At 35.1% G+C, this 18749-nt stretch overlaps 1 protein-coding gene and 1 long non-coding RNA gene across 6 annotated transcripts in view; one reads left to right on the forward strand and one right to left on the reverse strand.

The window, feature by feature from the left end:
- CACNA2D1 (calcium voltage-gated channel auxiliary subunit alpha2delta 1) overlaps window positions 1–18749 on the forward strand; it is a 359566-nt gene that overhangs the window by 289879 nt on the left and 50938 nt on the right. For all 5 annotated transcript variants that reach the window (XM_025151418.3, XM_025151425.3, XM_025151441.3 and 2 more), the window contains exons 13-15: window positions 13639–13717; window positions 15361–15410; window positions 16989–17078. In XM_025151418.3, the coding sequence (XP_025007186.1) occupies window positions 13639–13717; window positions 15361–15410; window positions 16989–17078 (219 nt within the window). The remainder of the gene's footprint in view (window positions 1–13638; window positions 13718–15360; window positions 15411–16988; window positions 17079–18749) is intronic.
- LOC112532984 lies at window positions 1169–8240 on the reverse strand. Its single transcript, XR_003076662.2, has 2 exons — window positions 8145–8240; window positions 1169–1680 (listed from the first exon to the last, which is right to left on the reverse strand). It is a non-coding gene; the product is annotated as an uncharacterized LOC112532984 (long non-coding RNA).

Genomic DNA, 18749 nt, shown 5'->3' on the forward strand with positions numbered 1-18749 from the left:
AAGTTTTGAGACACAGTTACCTGATAGTGTGTGAAGCTTCTTCCCCCACTCAGAAATGAGTAAATGATTATTAGAAATGTGATGATTAAAAAAAAAAAAAAAAAAGTGTACATATTATCCTTTTAGGAAGGAAGCCGCACTGATGTACCCCTGGCATGTGTCCATTTCCTGGCAATGCTGTTGCATTTGAGCAGTCTGCCACAGCCTTTCCCTCATTTCCTTTCCATGATGCCTTTTCATTTAGACTATATAAAATCTTTTCTATTTTTTTTTCCCATAAAGTTGCAATAAGGAATTACTACTCATTTCTTGTCACCTTTTCACCCACTTTTACCTTCAGCTGTCAAGTCTCCCATGCTGTTCTATATATGTACACAAATTTACTGGGCAAGATTGCTGCAGACTTAGGAAACACAGCAGAAAGTGCAGCAGGGCAGCTGAAGATTTATTTTGGGAAGAAGATCAGTATGCAGAAAAGCCTTTTCATGCTTATGTCCACAGGGCCTCATGTTGGTACTGAGTTTTTCTTTTAGGCTGCTGTTTCATTATCATCATGAGACCGTCTGGGTTTTACCATGTGGGGTTTTTATCTGCTTGCAAGATAAATTCCATGTTGTCATGCTGAGAACTGCAGAAGGCTAAGAAAACTTTTAATATAGTTTTGTTGAAAAGTAATCTGATCAGTCCCATTAGAATCATATGTATGTGTTATGTAAAGCCCAACTAACAGCTTGTTTCTTTCAAATTTGGTGTGAGGATGCTATTTGATGTATCTATTTTTGTTGATCTTCAGTTACAAACCACTGCATTAATAGTGATTGATTCAAGGTGTCACATACAGTTCTATGCTGCAGATGGCATAAAATGATTAATCAAGGCAACAGGGATAGGATATCACTTAATATAGAAAGTACATTGTGGTTATTATGGAATGAAAATAAGAGAATGGGACTGCATTTTACTTATTTACACAAACAAAATGTCACACCTTCCAAAATCACTTCTTGCTCCTTCAATCCAACTCTCTTGTTCCTTCCAGATTTTCAATTAATTCAGACAAAAAAAAAAAAAAAAAGACATCTTCTAGAACAAAAAATATTACTAAGCTTTTACAGGGTACTCAAGAGTTGTGTTTCCCATCATATTGTTTTATCATCATGAACACATATAATGAAAAAAAATATTTATTTTATGTTTCTAGTGAGCACTAGTTGAGCATTAGCCCATTAGATGGGCTAATAGAACATTTCAAATGGAATGGAACATCTTTCACTGAAAAGACTGGTCAATCCACTGATGGAAAAATGAGTGGAAATGTGTAGGAGACTTCATACTGTCTAAAAGGACTAAAGGGAAGAAGTTACAGAATGGCAATATTTGTAGTAAGCATGTAGTAATCTGAAACAAACAGATGGTAGGACAAGTTGTATGTCTGCAGCAGTATAAATAGATGATAGGTGAAGAGGGAAATGAAAATTTCAAGAAACAAAGTTTCAGTTCGTTCTGATAACAAGGAATATGTTTTAGATCACTCAGGACACATATGAAAGGGATATGAAATAGGAAATGACAAATCATAAGTGTGGATGTACCATGAACTTCATTTATGTAAGTAGAAATCCTGTGCAACTTAAACGTAAACTATTCCAGATTTTTGCTGGTGGGAGAGCACATCAATACCTGAAATAAGAGAACACTGTCTGAGAAATCTTATCAAATAATGCTTATTGTATGCAGTTAAGCAACTGTTGTTTGTAGAATTTTGAAGCATATATATATTTCATTTATGACAAAAACAAGAAAATAAATACAAAAAAGTTATAGATGAGTATTCAGATAAAAAGCAAAGAGAATCAAGTGCTTTTATACAGAAAATGACTTGCATTCCAAGTCATGATTAACTTCAAATGAAAGGTTAAAACCTGCTCTGTCATATCTCAGAAGAATAATAATCATGTTCTTTAGTCTTCTGCATGGAACTAGAAGTGCTATACAGAATAGAAGAATGAGGAAGTGACTTTGCAATGTTCTCTTTACATGGCTATGGGAAATGACATTCAAGAATGAGCTCAAAAAAAAAAATTTTTTTTTGAGGTTTTTGCAATAATAATAGATCTTACTGTAAAAAAATAGAGGAAACACACACAAAACACTGTTATCTTTCATAGCAGAATCAACCGCAATATGCAGTAATAGAATTCTTGGCCTATTATGCATCTCCATTCTTGTTTCTATCTTGAGCCTCCATTTGAAGTCAGTAAATTTAGTTGAAGTCATATTCAAGTTAACCTTGTGTCAAATTCAAGGTGATGTATTAAGTGTTTGAAGAGTTTTATGTGGGAGTTTTGTGCTTCATAGTGCCCTGAAAAAGAAGAAATTTAATCTGTACTGACCAAAACACTTGGAGTGCAAGCTGCAAGTATTATTTTGTTGTTGTATTGTTTTTTCAAGAATTCTGACTTTATTTTAATAGATCTTGTTAACAAGAAAGATTTGTGTTTATTTTTAAATCATTTTATAAAGCCATCTCTTTGCAGGTGATGAACTGTATAATGCACACTGTCTATGTTGTATTCTTGTTCCTATATGTACACAAAAGAGGCAAGCTGGTAACAGCAGACAAGGAGATGGCTGAGGTACTTAACTACTGTTTTGCCTCAGTCTTCTCTGATAACTGCTCATAGCACAGCCCTCAAATGGTTTGATAGGAGGGGACTGGGGAAGCAACATCTCTCCCACTGTAAGCAAAGACCAGATTCGTGACCACTTGAGGAACCTGGATATCCACAAGTCTATGGGTCTCAGTGTTAATTAATCCCAGAGTCCTGAGGGAATAGGCTGATGTAGTTTCCATGCCATTCTCAATGATATTTGAAAAGTCATGGCAATCAGGTGAAGTCCCTGATGACTGGAAAAAAGGCAACATCTGACTCATTTTTAGGAAGGATAAAAAAGGTGACCCTGGGAACTACTGACCTGTCAGTCTCACCTCTGTGTCAGGCAAGATCATGAAGCAAATCCTCCTGGAAGCTATGCTAAGGTACATGGGAGAGAGTGAGGGGATATGGGAGAAGCATGGCTTCACCAAGGGCAAATCCTGTTTGACCAACCTAGTGACCTTTTATGATGGTGTAACTGCATCAATGAATAAGGGAAGAGACACTGATGTCATCTATCTGGATTTCAGTAAGGCCTTTGGCACGGTACCCCACAAGATCCTTCTCTCCAAATTGGAAAGATATGGATTTGATGTGTGGACTGTTCAATGGATGAGGAACTGGCTTCAGGATCAAGTCCAGAGAGTGTTGGTCAATGGCTCAATGTCTGGACGGAGATCAGTGATGAGTGGTGTCCCTTAGGGGTCAGTACTGAGACCGATCTTTTTTAATATCAGTGACATCAACAGTGGGGTTGAGTGCACCCTCAGCAAGTTTGCTGATGACACCAAGCTGTGTGGTGTGGTTGACACACCAGAGGGACAGAACGTCATCTAGAGGGACCTAGACAGGCTTGAGCAGTGAGCCCAGGTGAACCTCATGAGGTTCAACAAATCCAAGTGCAAGGTCTTGGACCTGGGTTGAGGCAACCCCCACTACCAATACAAGCTGGGGAATGAAAGGATTGAGTGCAGCCCTGCCGAAAATGACCTGGGGGTACTGGTGGATGGCAAACTGGACATGAGTCAGTAATGTGCCCTCACAGCCCAGAAAGCCAACCATATCCTGGACTGCATCAAAAGAAGCGTGGCCAGCAGGGCTAGGGAAGTGATCCTGCCTTACTACTCTGCACTGGTGAGCCCTCACCTGTAGTACTGCATCCAGATATGAAGTCCTCAGTACAAGAGAGACATGGATCTGTTGGAGCACATCCAGAGAAGGGCCAAAAAAATGAGGACAGGCTGAGAGAGCTGGGGCTGTTCAGCCTGGAGAAGAGAAGGCTGCAAGGTGGCCTGAGAGCAGACTTTCAGTATCTAAAGGGGAGCTACAGGAAGGATGGGACAGACTCTCTAGCAGGGTCTGTTGTGATAGAACAAGGGGAAATGGTTTTGAACTTAAAGAGTGTATATTTAGGTTAGATATAAGAAAAGTCTTTTACAGTGAGAGCATTTAGGCACTGGAACAGGTTGCCAGAGATGTGGTGGATGCCCCATCCCTGGAGGCTTTCAGGATGAGGCTGAATCAGGTCCTGGACAACCTGATCTAGCAGTGGACATCCTTGTTCACTGCAGGGTCGTTGAACAACATGACCTTTAAAGTCATCATTTAAAAATCCAACTCTAAGGATTCTGTGATTTTATGATTCTAAGAAAACGATAACCTCGGAGCTTTCTGTTGCAGTCTTGTATAGGCTATTTTATTTAAAAACAAAACCAAAGACATCTCAGGCAGTATTTTGTTTCTACTAGGTTTCTCTGTAAGAAGCATATTTAAATAAGGATGAAAATGCTTCTTTGCTTCTTCTCATTAAAAAGCCAGACTCTGTGGCAAAGAATTAAAATTCAGTTACTTTGGATAGACTGAAATATGTCTTATGTCTTGTTACCTAAAATGTCATTTAAGTACAGTTCTCTGGTCTTCTCCCTGCTGTTTTGAATGCAAAACATGCCATTAGATTTATAAAAAGAGCACTCTTATACAAGCTGTTGAACACACCAGGACTATAAACAGCCCCCCGGTTTTACCTGCAGATTACATGTAGTATCAGTTCTTTTGGTTTTCGTTTGTTTGTGGTCTTTTTTTTTTTTTTCCCCTTTCAGTTAAGTTTATTAAGCTGATTACAAAATGATTACAAAAGTAATGAAAATATGTGTCATTCAGTATAGGGAGGAACTTTCTCTTTCAGTCATATAGATGATATGTAGGTATGTAGTGTTTCTCACAGACAGTGCTGAGATTTTAGGTGCAGTTTGGCAAGAAGCACAATGGCTAGTATGCACACTGATTGCATTAATTGCTAGCTGTGAAGGACATTCTCTAATACATGATTGCACATAAGACTCAGTCTTTCAGATATGCTAAGACATCTACCAGTTGCTGAAATCGTGCATTGTCAGTGCCAGCTTGTGTCCATAAAGGAATATTTTACCTGCCAACAGATACAAGGTCAGGTTGCCCTAAGCCCAGTCCTATGTGGCAGTGGCAAGTTTCCACAGTTAAAACTGCTTAATATTTTTTCTTCTCTTAAAAATTGAACAAAATTTAAAGAATTTTCATTCTTCAATCTCTCACTCTTAAGACTGTCCTAGGATAATGTTCCTTTTGCAGGCTGATCTCCAAGAAACAGCGCATGAACAAGGGGAAAAGTCTCTCTTTTCTAAGACTGTTTGGCATTTACAACTACTTTGTTTTACTTCCCAAGCTGTACGAGAACTAGAGTAGTGGGAGTAAATAATAGAGAAGTAACTATACAAAGGGCAAAGTGCACTGTTTTTTGTTTTTTGGTTTTTTTTTTAAAGAAAGTTCATTGTATAAATTAAAAAAAAATAGTTGAATAAAATTAAAATTTTAATAGTTACTCTACAGTGTAGAGTTAAAAACTATTAAAAACTAGAGGTTGAAATAACTTCATTAGATAGAATATGTTAAATGGGATATTAAATATTCCTTTAAATCCTTTAAATAATAATAATAAAAAAAGTCTTGGTGTCATTATAGGAACAGTAAATATCCCTCTAATTAGTCCGGTCCTTTCCAGCTGCTCATCTCCCTCAAAGTGTTGTTTTGCCTACCAAAGAAATGCCTAAAATGCTTTTAATCTAGAGTACAGAGGGAAATACTTTGTCACCTCCTTTGTCTGTTTTCCAATATGAGCAACCAAATGTACAAAGAACTCTTGGAAAAAATGAATTTTTCTTCAGGGAATGCTAAATGCTGAATGTCGGGGTGAATTAGCTTAGGGAAAGGAGAAATTTGGTTGTCTTCTTTTTCAGCAAAGAAACATTATTAAGATAACCAAAGAAGGAAACAAGTCAACTGAGTAAATAGAGCCTGTGTGGAAAAAGCAAATAATCAACAGTTGAACCATGAAAAAGCTGATAGTGTAATTTTTTAATCTGAAGGAGGAGTAGGAATGACCTGGAGATGGAGTGAGTAGCTGGAAAATCACTTGATTCAAAAGGATTGCCTTACATTTATTCCTGAGGTAGTGTGGGGCAGTTTGGTGAGGTCAGTACCTTTAGGAGAGCTGAGTCAGTAGTGCAGGAGAAGCTACCAGTGTGTTAGCACCCTTTCAGCCAGAACTACAGCTGCAAATCCACACCACAGAAAGACTACTTCAGGGATGTTTCAGGCTCTTCCAGATGAAACAAATCCATGACTTTCAGTGGGATGGGTTAAGCATACAGCAACTGCATTACACGACTGGTGACATCACCTGTTGGCCTCAGTGTCTTAAGGCATCGCTTATATTAATGAATTCCATTGGGACAGGACGTGGGCTTAAACACTTTTGCAATCATTTGTATGGTTGGTTAGACCTTCGAGGTTTACAGCCTATGCCAGCTTGTGCACTCTCAACCAAGTTACTGGCACTGCTCCCATGAGCACCAAGGAAAAGGAGAGAAGGAAAGAGCAATAATATAGTTTCTGTGGACTCAGCTGCACCTGGATTTTCCTGAATTTCTCAAGGCCAGAGAGTTGACCAAGGCACAATTTTTTGTTAGGATAGTCACAGACAAATTGACTCTAAAACCTAAGTCCAGACACATAATAATGAAATCTGACTTTTTTTTTTTTTAACTTGTTTTCGAAGTCACAGCTTTTCTCTTTCTAACTGCTGTTGAGACTAATGCTGTGAAAAGGTAATAAAACAGCTGATTTGTACCTACAGCTGGAAAATGATATTAGAAACTTCTTTTTACATATGTAGGCAACTCGATGCAGAGGACATAGCCTCCTCATTATCATGTAATATCTCTATATTAAGTTCCTGTCAGGATGGACTAATGCAGTTTTTACTTCTATGACACTTTTGTCACATGAAAGGTTTAACAGCATAGGACTGAAATGACCACATCATCACTGTTTCATCAATCTAATTATAATTGATTTAACAGAGGTAGAATAGCTTATATCAGCAAGGTATTTAAACCTTTGTACTTCTAACAGAGCAGGACAGAGCATCACCTGCTACCATCAGTGAGTTAGGAGTGGGTTGCTATAGTTCCACAAGGTGGCACTAATAAGATGTATAACAGTACGAATGAAATTGTGTTCTCTCAGTTCAGTGGAAGTGGTAATTCTCAAATTTTCTGAAGTGTTTCGTTGTAACAGTGGTAATAGTGTTTTCAAGCTTTATACTAGAAAATATCCCCCCCCCCCCCTTTTTTTTTAATGCAGATGTTTTCATTGTGATGCAACAACAACAACAAAAAAATCTTGACAAAACCAACAGTTGTATTTTACCACACAACATGTCAGTGTACTTGTGTCTGTTTTCCAAAGTAGCAAGATCATTAAATGCTTTTTGCTCTGTGTATAATTTAGAGTCATATCCAAGGCAGGGGAGATTTTCTAATTATTTTTCATTTTTCAAAGAAAGAATTATGTTAGAAAGATTACAATTAGACTAGGAATTTACAAGTTATCATTGCACCTCGGAGTTAAGGATTGAATGGAAGTGATCCTAGAGTGTTGTAGTAGGCGCTTGACGGGGATACGTGCAGTACGGGATAGGCCTCTCCCTAAGCACAGTGAAAGGGTGCTGTTGTGCTCAGACAGACTGTCCTTGCTAACGAAGTAAACAAGTTAAGAAGGCAAAGGAATGAGGAGACAATAGGAGCCAAATAAGGAATTGTGGTAAGGGGCTAAGATCCAGTATGGACGAATCAGGACAGGGCACGATAGCTTAAGTAAAAGTATATAAGCTGTGCTTAGTAGTGAATAGATGCCATTTTGCTGCTCATCATACTGGTGTGTGTCTGCAGTCATTTGGCCCTGATCAGGTAATTGGTCAGTGTGTGCAAGAGGGCTAACACAGGAGGCCAACATTATAGTTGCTGAAGGCAACACTAGAGGCTCAATTGTGGAAAGACTTGAGAAGGTATTTTATCAAATACATTAGAGCATTTTTCACACCTATAAATTCAAAGATGTTAAGCATGAGATTATCTTTTGCATAAAAGTATTTGAAAGGCAAATTCTTACCATATCCCATGTTGTTTTTGTATTTTTTTTTCAACTCTGAACCTTTTTCTGGAGAGTACCTAAAGAAAGAGACAAATCATAATTTAGACATGAGTCAAAAATACCACTTGGTATATTTCTGTTGGTGTTTCATGCTATTCCCTAACTTGACGTCAAATTTTGAATTCTGCATTTTGAGTTCTAGATCTTTACAACTTAATAACTGCGGGTCCTGAGATTTTCTCTGTGTTTCCCCAGTTAGCTATGTTAAGGGCAAAATAAATGCATAGACAGTCCAAGGATCATATACAAAAGCCTAAGTCTCCAACTTCTGAACTTTGCTGGGCCTGGTATTCAGAGCAGTAACGGTTACAACTTTTGCTTAAGCTGAGAAGAATTAAACTTTCATTTAAAAGGTTAGAGGCACTAATGTCATGGGTGTTTTGAAATAGATGAATGCTGCTCAGTCGTTCACAAGAAAACAAGCCTTATTCTTGTGACTGAATTGCACAGCTGTCCCCATACCCATAAACCAAGGCCAGCATGCAGTCTGAAGAACTGTCCAGAATTATCTATAATGTTTAATTGTTAACAGACTCAATGGTATGGTTCTTGGCCTGTGGCAGTCTCTCTCAAACAGTGTCTTGAGGGTTTCAGTTCAGGGATGAGCATGAACCATAGCTGATCCCGAAAGACATCATAATGAGATCAAATGATGTGGGGGTTGGGATAGGGAGAGAGGAAAGCAAAATAATGTAGCCATAGAGATGTGAGCCATGCTGTGCCCTACAGACTGAGAAAGAAAATGAGTTATGTCCCATTTTATTTACTGCATAAATATAGCCTAAGGGACCCTAGAAGTTACCTCTAGCACATCACTGTCAGCCTTACTCCTGCTGGTGAACATGCAGCTTCTATTTCTCTTCTCCCTGTTCTTTCTATCAGAGCAAAGCTGCTTTACTTTTACTGATAAAACCCAAATGCATCATGACTGTATCCCTTGAAGTCCTGAATCTAGCAGTCAAGGGCAAAATATTATGGACCAGAATTTAGGTGAAACTCAGTATTTGGCATTTCCTACAGCTAACCATGCAGGGTTTTCTGATGACAACTCTGAAGTTGTGTTTTTCATTAAAATTGGTCATAAATGCCTTTGGTCTTAGCTACTTAATAGCAGAATCTGAAATAGTCTTCAGAATTCTATACAGTTATGGGGATAAGTCAAAGATGTAAAGACAGTAAGGAAAAGAACACATTGAGAATTATCCCTCTGATAGCCTGAAAACAACATAACATTTCCCTGATCTCCAGCAGAAGACTTGCAAATTAATTAAGTGGTTTAAAAGATATGCTTACAAGGAATTTAGGAGACAGACTGCATAATGAGGTATAGAAAAGCAGTTTTACAATTTTATTTAGAATAATAGTCTTGCTATGTTGCTCCTGCTTAAGAAGTATACCTATTAGATATAAACTTGAAACAATTTTTCATCAGATCTGATAATCTATATAAACACATTAATGGGAAAAATAATTTCCTAGATGATGCTGGAATTACTGAATTATTCATTCCTCTTTATTACAGCTTCTCTTGTTTTTTAATAACAGTAATTAAAAAAAAAACTTTCAATTTTTATCTGCAGTTACAAAACTCAGATTAGTATATTCTGAAGTCTTACTGTCATGAAAACTGAAGTTAGATGATCTGATTAGTTTTTGATGCAGTTTGTTTATCTAATGGTGGGAAAAGATGTAGTCTTTCACACTTTACACAATTGTGGCAAAATGATGAGATTGATTTTGCCTATTACTTTATGTTACTCCAGTGACAAAATGAAGAAATAAAATAGGAAAAAAAAAAGACAACTGAGATCTGTAACCAAACCTGGCTATTTGTGTATAGCTCTTCATTTCTATTTTCCTCACAGCTCTCTCGAGTGCCTGTATCACTTCATATCTGTAGGAGTCAGACTCTTTCTGTTCACATTGATCTTTATGAGACTTTTTTCTTGTAGAGAGAAATCCGAAGTAAAAAAAAGGAAAATAATTAAATAATTAGTTAAATAATTAATTTATGTGATTATTAAGTGTCTTAATACAGTACTTCTTCCTCTACTTTCTACAGCATTGTTTCTGTCAAGAAATTTCTCTGATTGAGAGTTGGACTTTTTACTTTTTTATTCATTTATTTCCTTTCATGTCCTTCAAAGGATTGTGGGATAAGTCAGGATGCAAAGACCTTTGGGAGGTCTCTTGTCCCATGTCCTGCTCAAAGCAAGATCAGGACTAAATCAGACTGGGTTACTCAGGGCTTTATCTAATGTGGTCTTGAAGACCTTGAAGAATGCAGACTTAACAGCCTCTCTGGGCATCCTTTGCCTTTGTCATTCATAATCTGACTGTCCTCACATCGTTCTCAACATTTTTTAGTTTTTAATAAAGATATTGCTTTACTCTACACTATTTACACTGAAAATAAATAATAATAATAGAAGACTAGTTTCAAATAGTGAAAAATACAAAGAATTAGTACATATTATTATCCTAAAAGAATTAACGCAGCATTAGACTTGAAGTCTTGGTGGTGGAAGTTGACCATATCTGACCATCTTAACTTTTCCATCATGAGCGTATGACTTTTCTAGAAAAACTATATTTTCAGTAATCCCACTGAGAACCAGACAGCTCCTATCTTTTATTTTGGTTTTAGTTTTGCTTTTTTTTTTTTTTTCCTAATTTTTCCATTACTTTTTAATAATTTGAATGTTATTTTTGTACCTGAGGAGAACAAATGGATCTCCCCTGTAAGGGTGGATTTTCCCTGGGGAAAGGTTTGGGGAAAGAAGACCTGTGTGAAAGAACCCTGAGCCTATTGTGTTCACAGCATCTCTCAGAGAAGTACAGAGAAGAAATAACAGGTCTCAGTGGCTATTTCAGATGAAAAACAACTTCTAGAGATCAAAGTTACTTGGCAGTTTTCTTCAACTTAGAAATCCACTTACTTGGTGGAAACCAAACTTGAAAGGAGGAACAAATAAAGGGAGAGATGTTTATAGCTATTGTTTCTGATCTGGTTAGTTGCGCCAAGTTTTCTCATTCACAGTATTCCTAGTAAAGTAATTAAACCTGTATATTTATTTATTTATTTATTTATTTATTTTTAAGTTTAAAAATGGTCTGTCTTCTTTGAGAGGTATCTATAAGATAAAGGTATATACAGATTTGTCTCAGTCCTTTGGCTGACACTAGATCCTGTCACAGAAAATGTTAGCACAGAGCATGTTTTTTTTTTGCTAAAATTGGCTTGTTAATTTGACTTTCTGACTCATTTTTCCAGCTGGTCTGTCATTCTACTCAATTCCAGATGAGGCAATAGGAAAAAGAAAACTCTTTTGAATGTTCCACCCTCTTGCCAAACCAAGTAACAATTACAGACTCAAATTTTCATTGCAGTTCTTTATCTCTGTTAATTATCCAAGGAACACTAAATCAGATATATTGTCCTCTGGTTGTTCTCAATAATTTAAATTCTGAGTTCTTTATAGATTAGTTGCAGATTTAACATGCTGCTTCTTTTCCCTAAATTACATACAATTTCGCAACTTGAGTCCAACACAGTGCTTTAATTTTATATTTGAGATCAAATGCTAGATGATCCAGTATAATTGACTCGTGTTTTATATACACACAAGCAAATCCACATGACTCTCTCATCCTTAATTAGTTGCTTTTAATCCAAAAGAGACATCAGATCCCTCAGCTATCTAACTAGTGGTCTTTAGTGGATTTTGTCTTGTTTCACCATAATTTTTAAGAATAATGTAATCTTAATTGTTTAGTGAACGCTAAACAGGAGCAGTTCTAGTTCCCAAAAAAAAAAAAAAAAAAAAAAAACAAGTGTCATAGATGGGCTGTGAGCTGGGAGATATGGATATAAAACAACGTGATATTTAACTTGGAAAAAATAGATGGTAATTAAATAGAAACAGAAAGATCCATTAGAAGCGTTATAGCTGGCACTTTGTAAAAAAAAAGGTCAAGAAAAAATGGGAACAAATGAGGGGTGGTAAATGAAACTTGATTTTACAATGTGATACATGATAAAAAAAAGGCAAATGAGATGCAGACACATCAAAGTTATGTTCCTACTAGCAATAGTGATATTTTCAAGGTAATTGAAGGTATTTTTCATCTGTGTCCATGTGAATTATGAGAACAAAATTCAGCATCAGACACATAATCATTCACATACCTGTCTGTATAAGTAAAACTGCAGTTGGTTTGAGTTTTATTGAGAAATGACCTTATACAGGGTAGCTTTATTAAAACTTCAGTATTTTTCTGTATTTAAAAAAAAAATCATGTGTAAGTAGTTGCTTTAATTCTACCAGAAACAGAAACAAAGGGTTTGTTCAGACAGAGCAAATAAAACCGTATTCCTAATTGAAATGAAATCTAGTGCAAAGCTTGGTTTGCCCTTCCTCCATATAGGGGTCATCAGTAATAAAATTTCACCAATTGATGCCTGTTGAATGATGATTTGGAACTATTCCTATAGCTCTTGGTTAATACATTGTCTCTGACTGTGTCACACAATTTCTGTTGCTTATTTGACAAAGAAAGGTTTATGTATCACATACTAAATAAGGTGAAGAAAAGTTGAATGAATACGACCTAAAAACTTAGCATCAATCAGAAAGTAGTTTGCAAGGAGTCTATGCAGCTTCATATTTAATGTATTTGAAGAAAACAGTACTTTATTACTCAATCCCATGGACAGGACTTCATATTTTGTTTTCATATTATGATCTGTGTTTTGTAAAGTGAAAAGTGGTAAAGTTAAAGGTCCATGAAGAGATGCCTGAAAAGGAAAGACTGTGTGGTTGTAGGAGGGTTGTATGTCCTTCAGAAGGACATACAAGTAGTTATCAGCTTATTAAAACTGCTGGGAAAATATTTTTCCCACCTTCTTCAGAAAAGTTAAGCTTCTGAGCAGAATATTCTGTTCGAAACTGAAACATAGTATATATAGCTATTCTCTGTGTCTTGTAGGATTTTTAATCTATATACAAGTATATAGGTTTAATTATTTTATCTTATTTCATTAATTTATTATTATTTTAGTTTATCCTATCAGTATGATAGAAGATAATGGCAACTAATTTAATAAAAAACTGAAGAGATAAAATAAGCGCACTAGAAAAAAGAATTCAAATGCTTTATAGACAATAACCAGTATTAGAGCTTTAAAGCAAGCAAAAAATATATATGAAAGAAAATTCCTAATTAGTTCTACTTGGTGGGACAAAATAGAATAGATAAACATAAATATCATAATGCCAGTGACTCTATTGTATTTATACCAACTTGGAAGTTAGGAGATTTCTTTTTTTGCTTCATATATATTTAAAAAAAAAAAATCCAAGAATCGTTAACTTGAGAGTCACAGCTAATTAATAAAGTTTTATGTTATGTCTATGTCTTGTCTTGTTTTGTTTTTTTTTAATATGCTTAGGTACGTGTGTTCACATTTTCTGTTGGTCAACATAATTATGACAAAGGACCTATACAGTGGATGGCCTGTGAAAATAAAGGTACTATGTCTTTGAAACTGTTCTTCGCTGGAGCAATATCTTTAACATTCTTTAAAAATTACGTCTTTGTTTTCAGGCTAACTTGTAGCTTTCTTGTATTTTTTATCAGTTACAAAAAAGTTGCTGAAATGTGTACATACATGTAGATAAATAATAAGTTTTGTGTTTATTTGTTATTATATAATACAGTGTTGTAAGAAAATTATTATTACAATATTTGTTATAAAAATAATAAGATATTATGGTTAAATTTTGAGTGTTCTTGTTGTAATAGTTATCTATGGAAACATATGGAAACATGGAACTGATGACAGATAAGAAAATTAGTCAAAGCTGTTTTATATTAAGAAGCTTGGACAAAAGGATCTTTTGTTTGGTTGGTTGGCTGATTCAATTTCTTTTTTTTTTTTTTTTTTCCCTACAAAACTTAGAAGAGACCAGCTGAGTTGCATTAATTTTCCTTTATTATTATTATTATTATTATTTTTTAAGAAAATATCATAATTAGTCTTTCTGTGATTAATTAGCTTCTAAGTGCATCCTAAATTTATGATTTTTTTTCTCATGGAAAGAAACAAAAAGAATGAATGTAAGGAAGTAAAATTCTTTCTCCTAAAATTTCTGCATGAAAAATGTGGAAAGATGCATTTAGAATGAGTGTGAGAAGAAAGTGTCTCAGATACCATATAACTAGGGAAGGAGACAAGAGATACATCACAAAAGAGAAATTTTTAAACATAAGACAAAATATAGATATAGAAAGTGTAATGATAGAGAAGAACCTATAACCTACCTGAACAACATATGTATCATAACCTCACAAATCTCTCAGAATGTTGATCTAAATTATGCAAGGCGTTCTATAGATTGCATTGTCAGATAATTACAGAAAATCAGCATTTGATTTTTGAACAATTTTTTAAGTAATGTCTTTGTATCTCTTAATATACTGTGTGCATTTAAATTCCATTCTGTTAAAATAAATTCAGACCAGCTCACTTACAGAATAATTACCTATGTCATTTTATTATCAAAGGAAAATGATCGTACTCATCTTTCCAAAATTGATGGAGTTCATTATTTTGCACATCCAAAAGAGAAAAGTTTTCTTTAAGTTTTTCTTAATTAAAGCTTTTACTTTTTTATCAATTCACACATTACGTAAGATGAAATATATGAGCAACCTCAGTACTCTTCCTCTCTTGTTCTGCTCTCCTTCCCTCTGATTTGACTTACTCACATGGTCTGAAACTGGATCTTGGATCAAGAGCTCTATGTCACTTTCTTTTCAGTCTTACTGATGATGTGGGCCATATTTTAATTCAGACAAATAAGAGATAATATCAATAATGAATAAAGAGATTTCTGATGTTCAGTTTAGAAGAAATGCTGGGTACAGTTTTTTGTTCTTTCCATTGCATTATGTTTTTATGCTGTGAACTTCAATACTGCAACAAATTATAGCTGTTCTTGCATTCTTATATGCATGCATTCATAACTCTTTTGCTATCATAGTGCTTTGAAACCCCTATTAAATTATTAAAAGTTTTAATTAGAAATTATGAGTAAAATAAAATTTCTTAAGATGAAGAAACTAGAATTATATTGTATTAAGACAGTGTTATTTATGTTCCCAATTTTAGGTTATTATTATGAAATTCCATCCATTGGAGCCATAAGAATAAACACCCAGGTAAGCATGTCTGCAAAATATGCAGTTGTAACACAAAGAAGTAGGGTAATTTCTGTTCCAAACTATTTTCTAAGATAGAGTACATTAAGAACAGAGAATAAGTTTAGGTTTTCATTTACATATGAGGTATTATTCTGTTAGAATATTCTCATTTGTTTTTTCCTTCTGCATAGTTACAGTAAGCCAATTTACAATGTGATCTCAGTTACCTTGGTCAGCTAGTCCACAGTGGCTTGCATGCATGCTAGTCATGCTAGCATCCTCTAAAACTGCCTGGCCACATGCACACAACCTAAAGTTTGAAATAATCTTCATCCTGTAACACTTTTCGGACAAGGGCTTTATTCTGGGCTCAGTTTTCCTCCTTGCCTTATGTGGCTCCTCTTTCATCCTGAGATATGGTGAGAATTTTTATAAAATTCTTTAAAACTAGAATTTTTTTATAACTTTTCTAGACAGGTTTGCATTGCATGGAGAAGACTGTGGGTCTGTGTAAGGGCATAAATCTGATAAAATCTCTGAACTCAACTGAGCAGAAACAATGGCCTGATACAATCCCACTTATTTGAGAGGTTCCTGAGTTGGTCTAATCAGTCTGGGACAGACAGCTTTTCCTCTTCAAAGTTCAGGGACAATTTAGAAGACATGAGTACAGATAATTAAGGGCACATGATCCTGGAATTACATGATGTGATCCAAACTGACAACGTAGATAGACAGATATTTTTTTCTGTTGTCTGAAAGTTCATGTATTCAAATGTCCAGAAAAGTAAAGAAATATCATAGCAGTTATTTGTCCTTCCGAGACCAGCCATGACATTTTTTTTCAGCAAAAAAAAAAAAAATAAAAAAAAAAAATCATTTTTTGGCTTGAGTAAGAGTCCTTTGATGCTGTTAAACTCTTCCAGATAGTGTCTGGCAATAAATATCCCTAATATTTTAAGACAGATTGGTAAAGTGGAAGAATAAAACAAGTTTGATAGCAACCATTCCCAACTCAGACCAGAAATTTTATAACTCATAAAATCACCAGCTATATCTGCAGTGCAGAGCTAAAGGAAGACAGGGACTATGCACGTTTAAAATTCTGAAAGTTTAGTTTCAATAGGAGTTATACAGATTCTTGCTGTAGGACCTCACATAGTGATTACCACTCACCCTCCACTATTTCTTCCATATTGAAGGATTTGTGATTGGCCCGTAATTTCATTGTGACATTAAACCTAATGTTTGAATGGATATAATTGTAATTTTCACTTCATGAAAGGAGAGCAGTGGTTATATATCTGTATGGTCCAGCTGTTGATAGAGCAACTGTTGCTGAAATACTGGAATCCTGTCTTGGCAGTGCGTACTGCAATCTGAAGACTGAGATGTTGGGCAGTACAATTATAAATAAATATTTAAATAAAATACCTGTGTTACTACTGAATGTTGACTTTTTTTTTCCCACTAATAACTTTTTTTTTCTGTTGTTTTTTTTTTTTTTTTTTTCTTACTCTTATTTGTTTTCTTATGCTGATCCTGGACATGGATCTAATAATTGCTTTCTGAAAAGTTTATTACTCTTTTTGGCAGGAATATCTGGACGTTTTGGGAAGGCCAATGGTGTTAGCTGGTGAGAAAGCCAAACAGGTCCAATGGACAAATGTCTATCTGGATGCTCTGGTATGACTGTCATTTATTAAAGTAAAATTCTTTCATCTCTCCAGAAGAAAGGTATAGGATATCAGTTACCATAGGGCTCAATTCTCCACAGTCCTAAGGACTTATTTTTTTATAATTCCAAACATAATATTCTTACATTCCCAGCATCTGAACAATTCAATAGAGCAACTTTCAGAACATCTTGTGCCAACATGCTGGTCTTTGCTTGCATCCAGTGTTTTCATTACTGTTCTCAACTTTAACAGAGAAAAGCAATTCTACACACAGATCCTTAGGTGGAAGTCATCAATGTCCACAAATTAACAACAACAACCAAAAAATCAAAGAGTTTTCCAGTTTTATACTTGTGCTGCAGTACAAATCATCAGTTACATTAGTGGTGTGGAGGGATTTTTTTGTTTTTGTTTTTGTTTTTGTTTTTCTTTCCCCAGGCACTCAAGGGAGAATGAAACCTCTCAATTTTACTGGGTATTTGTACAGATTTTGAACTTGGATCTTTAAATGATCATAGTTGTAATTACTTGCTTGCTCAAAGCAATGATTTCTTTAATTGGACAGTGTATATAATTGGGAAATAAACAAAAGGTTGTATTAAATGCTTTCTTTACTGCTAAACTTATCACAAATTTTGTAAAACAAACATATTCAGGGAACTGCAAACAGAAAAGTATTATTAGCAGCAGTCTAATCTGTTTCTCTAGATAACCTTCTTCTGAGTAACTCTATCTAGACAAAAAATACTGTTAAATGGTCATCTGGAACCATGTATCTATTTAAGGTCACATGGTCATTAATGTTATGTCAAAATCCACTTCTTCCTGTCAGTCAGCATTATCCTAAACTTTTATCAGTACATCATAAAACTGAGCATGACACACAGAGGAACCCGTTTTTCTTTGGAATTTCAATGACCAGAAGTTCATTAACCATGTCTTCTGGGTTACTGTTGAGGTACTTACTGGAAATATAAAGGATGTTGTGACAAAAGTTCTTATTTTCTGTACATATCCTGTTGTAAAGCCAAAGCTAAATTTGTAACTAGGAAAAGAAAGAGATCTGCTTAATGAAGAGTGGTATCTGCAAACTTCTATCATGTTGCTCTGTGTTTTCATTGGGTTAATTCAGTCTTTCCTTCAAGTGTGCTTTGTAAGCATGTTTGTGTGTATATCACAGAACAGTAGAAGATATTGTAGTATATAATCATAGGTATATTTGTATGTGTGCATACATATGTATTTATAAAAAGTAGGGCATTTTAGTAATAGTATTTATTAGAATTAGTTGGAGACCAACCCATGCTAAACTATCAGAGTTGAAGGTTGAAATCTGTGGACTTTCTCATCATGGAGGAAGGCACAGGTATATCTAGTCCACTCCCAGGTTTTTTTCTCAAGTCTTTGTGTTAGCAACAATTAGAATTGACTTGTAAAAATTGTTCTTTACCTTAAGCAACCTCCTGTATGGCTTTTCCTTCTCATTTTCTTTCTTTCTTTCTTTCTTTCTTTCTTTCTTTCTTTCTTTCTTTCTTTCTTTCTTTCTTTCTTTCTTTCTTTCTTTCTTTCTTTCTTTCTTTCTTTTTCTTTCTTTCTTTCTTTCTTTCTTTCTTTCTTTCTTTCTTTCTTTCTTTCTTTCTTTCTTTCTTTCTTTCTTTCTTTCTTTCTTTCTTTCTTT

Source organism: Gallus gallus, chromosome 1 (assembly GCF_016699485.2).
Source record: "Gallus gallus isolate bGalGal1 chromosome 1, bGalGal1.mat.broiler.GRCg7b, whole genome shotgun sequence".
Taxonomy (NCBI): Eukaryota; Metazoa; Chordata; class Aves; order Galliformes; family Phasianidae; genus Gallus; species Gallus gallus.